The following is a 3,063-nucleotide window of genomic DNA, read 5'->3' as shown; positions in this document are numbered from 1 at the left end:
CAACATGAACCAGAATGAATAAACACCACAGTCTTGATTTAACAAACATTGGCACAGGTGTCATGAACTGATAAATCAATTCATATCAACTCACTAATCTCACTAATACCACCTTCTAAACGTTCTTCCCCCCACCCCCCACCCCACCCGTCCATTCCTCTGAATAACCCAGTGTCCTCCCTTTATTTATATCCCTCTCCCAAACAAGCATGCACACAGGCACAAAGCAGAAGAACAAACAAAGCAAAACAAAAAGAAGAAAAACATGTGCATGACCAACATTCCAAAAATAACTCAATCCTTTCTCCTGCCGCCCCCCTCTACCCCCTCTCCTCCTATTCCCACTCACCCACCTGGCATACATACAGTTCACACACACACACACACACACACACACACAGAGAGAGAGAGAGAGAGAGAGAGAGAGAGAGAGAGAGAGAGAGAGAGAGGAAGTATATAAAAAAAAAAGATAAGGCAATGAATGAGTCAGACAGAGGGGCAGCAAAAGATCGAGAAAGAGACACAGAGAGAGAGAGACACAGACAGACAGACAGACAGACAAAAACATGGACAGAGCCAGAGAGGCAGAGACAGTAAGAGACAGACACAAGAGGCAGACTGAGGAGGACAGACACACCCAGAGACAGAGAGACAAAGACACAAAAAGTGTTCCACAAAACAAAACACAAAAGAAAACTTGCACTCATCTTCAAAGGTATGTGAGAGAGGTGTGCAGAGAGCAAAACAAAAAAGAATTTCAGAAAAATAAAGAAAATGCTTCACAGCACTGAGAGATCTGCCACTACCCCCTCGCCATACAAGGATTTGAGGAAGCCCTGGTTTGTTTTACCTGCAGGGCTGGATTCCATGCTCTCCACCTCATTCCACCTCCAGCTTTTGTTGATACGAAGGCTCTCATTGGCTGGCTGTCGTCATTTCTCCTTGCTCAAGGGTAACGGTACATACATATAAAAGGCATAAACCAGAGAAAGCTCCAAAGTGCAGACGTTTTCCATTGGTCGTTTTTGTACAACTTCTGCTATGGAGTGGACTGCTCTATCCTGTGTTGTGTTTGCCATCTTTCTCAGCATTAAAGCAGAGCCAGTGGTCAGTTCACCACCAGAGGACAGATCCCTGTCTCCTGATACCTCTGCCCTGTACGATGAACGAGTGAAGAAAATGTTCAGTGATTTGAAAGAACTGTTCCAAGAGGGAGATTCACACTTAAAGGAGCGGATTGAAGAGGGTTTGGAACATGTGAAGGAACAACGAAAGGACGGGGATGAGAGACTGAAGGAAGAGCTGGATGAAGACGTAGACTGGCTGAAAGAGAGACAGGACAAAAGACAACGTCAGACAGAGGACGAGCTGGCAGAAGGAGAGGAAAAGACAAACAGAGAGTTAACAGAGCTGAAAGAAGCCTTTGGGAAACTGCAAGACAACGTCAAGCAATGGACTCAACCGTGAGTACTTTGGTATTACATCATGCATATGGACACAAAGAAAACAATCAAGCAAGTGTACATACGCATACACCTGCGTCCGCGTGCACTCGTTTTCCCATCGCATATCTGATAGCACTCAGAGTAGAAAGACATGAAACTGTAGACTACTACTCTTACACACACAGATTTACCACTTGGATGATCGCAGTGTCAACAATTCGTTAACGTATTATATTTTACATTCAAATTATATTATTATAAGGTGTGATTTGGCTTGCACTGATTGCCTTGCTAAAGTTTGCTGAAGTAATATGCAGTCTTTTAAAATGCTTGACAAGATATCCCTTTCTTTCCTTCTGACCTGACACCGTATCAGGAGTACTACTTGAAACAAGCATCTATGGTGGATGAATAAAGATGAATAACTTCAGAAATCCAACCTCCGTGGTTGATGCAGCTGGAAGATCCATTATTTAAAACGTGAACCCATCTTTGGAAGTCTGGTCCAAAGCCGAAAACGTCGAAAACTTGTAAAAGAAACGTTTTAGATATGGAATCGAATGCCTTACAGTAATCATTGGCTAGTAAATACCTGGTTTCATTACGCTTACTTAAATAGTTTATTACATCGTCAATAGATCTTATAATTGTTGCAATATTTCTACCTTTAACATAACCCACTTGGTCGTCGTGAATTAGTTTCTGTACTACTTTACTAAGTCTTTCTGATAAAACTTTCGCTAGTATCTTATAATCAGAATTGTTCAAAGTGATAAGTCTCCAGTTTGTTAATCTATCTCTTTCTAATCCTTTCCATTTGTGTAGTAACGTAATTACCCCTTGTTTTTTGTGTATAAGACAGTTCACCTTTATGAAAAGAATCAACAAAAGAACTTGTTACTATTCTGCCTAATTTAACCCAAAAGAATTTTTAAAATTCTATCGTAATTCCGTCATATCCAGGAGCTGAACCATTTTTCAAGTTTCTTAAAGCCATGGTCGTTTCTTCTATTGTAACCAGTCCTTCACATGAAGCGGAACCATCTTCGTCTAAGCTTGGGAAAGTTTCAGTCTCTAGAAATGTGTTAGTTTCGTCTTGTATGTTGTCAGATGTGGTTGTTTGGTTGTATAGATTTTTGTGAAATGCAACCTGCTCTTGAAGTATATCGTTCTGATCAGTTATTGTTTCCCCTGTTTCCTTACGCAGCCTTGTTATGACTTTTCTCTTTCCTCTAGCTTTTCCTAAATTACAGAAGTACTTAGTGTTGCGTTCACCGTCTTCAATCCATTTACTCCTTGATCGTATCTGTGCACCCTTTGCTTCGTTTAGTTGCAGCAGTTCTAATTTTTGTTTTAAGTGTATGAAATTAGTTTGTGTTTTCTCGTTTGTAGGATCTTTAATCAGCTTTTCCCCCTCCTCTTAAATCTGCATGTTTAGCTTTCGGGACAAGATAATCCTTTACCAAATTCACTACAAAAATTTCTTATTTCGACTTTGCACAGTTCCCATCTATCTAAATCTGTCAAATAGTCTGTACCGTCATTGTTTAGCTGTCTGTCAAGTAAGTCATTCATACTTTGTACGAAAGTGTCATTCTTTAAGAAACTATTATTGAAC

General features: G+C 40.4%; 1 protein-coding gene across 2 annotated transcripts in view; it reads left to right on the top strand.

Annotated features, from left to right (window-relative positions):
• Nucleotides 1–984: 984 nt before the first annotated feature.
• LOC143289919 (uncharacterized) overlaps nt 985–3,063 on the top strand; it is a 17,351-nt gene continuing 15,272 nt past the window's right edge. For both annotated transcript variants that reach the window (XM_076599163.1, XM_076599162.1), the window contains exon 1: nt 985–1,463. In XM_076599163.1, coding sequence (XP_076455278.1) covers nt 1,042–1,463 — 422 coding nt within the window. In that variant the 5' untranslated portion in view covers nt 985–1,041. The remainder of the gene's footprint in view (nt 1,464–3,063) is intronic.

The sequence above is a fragment of the Babylonia areolata genome, chromosome 14 (genome assembly GCF_041734735.1).
Source record: "Babylonia areolata isolate BAREFJ2019XMU chromosome 14, ASM4173473v1, whole genome shotgun sequence".
NCBI lineage: Eukaryota > Metazoa > Mollusca > Gastropoda > Neogastropoda > Buccinidae > Babylonia > Babylonia areolata.
This window is presented reverse-complemented; position numbering and strand designations above follow the sequence as displayed.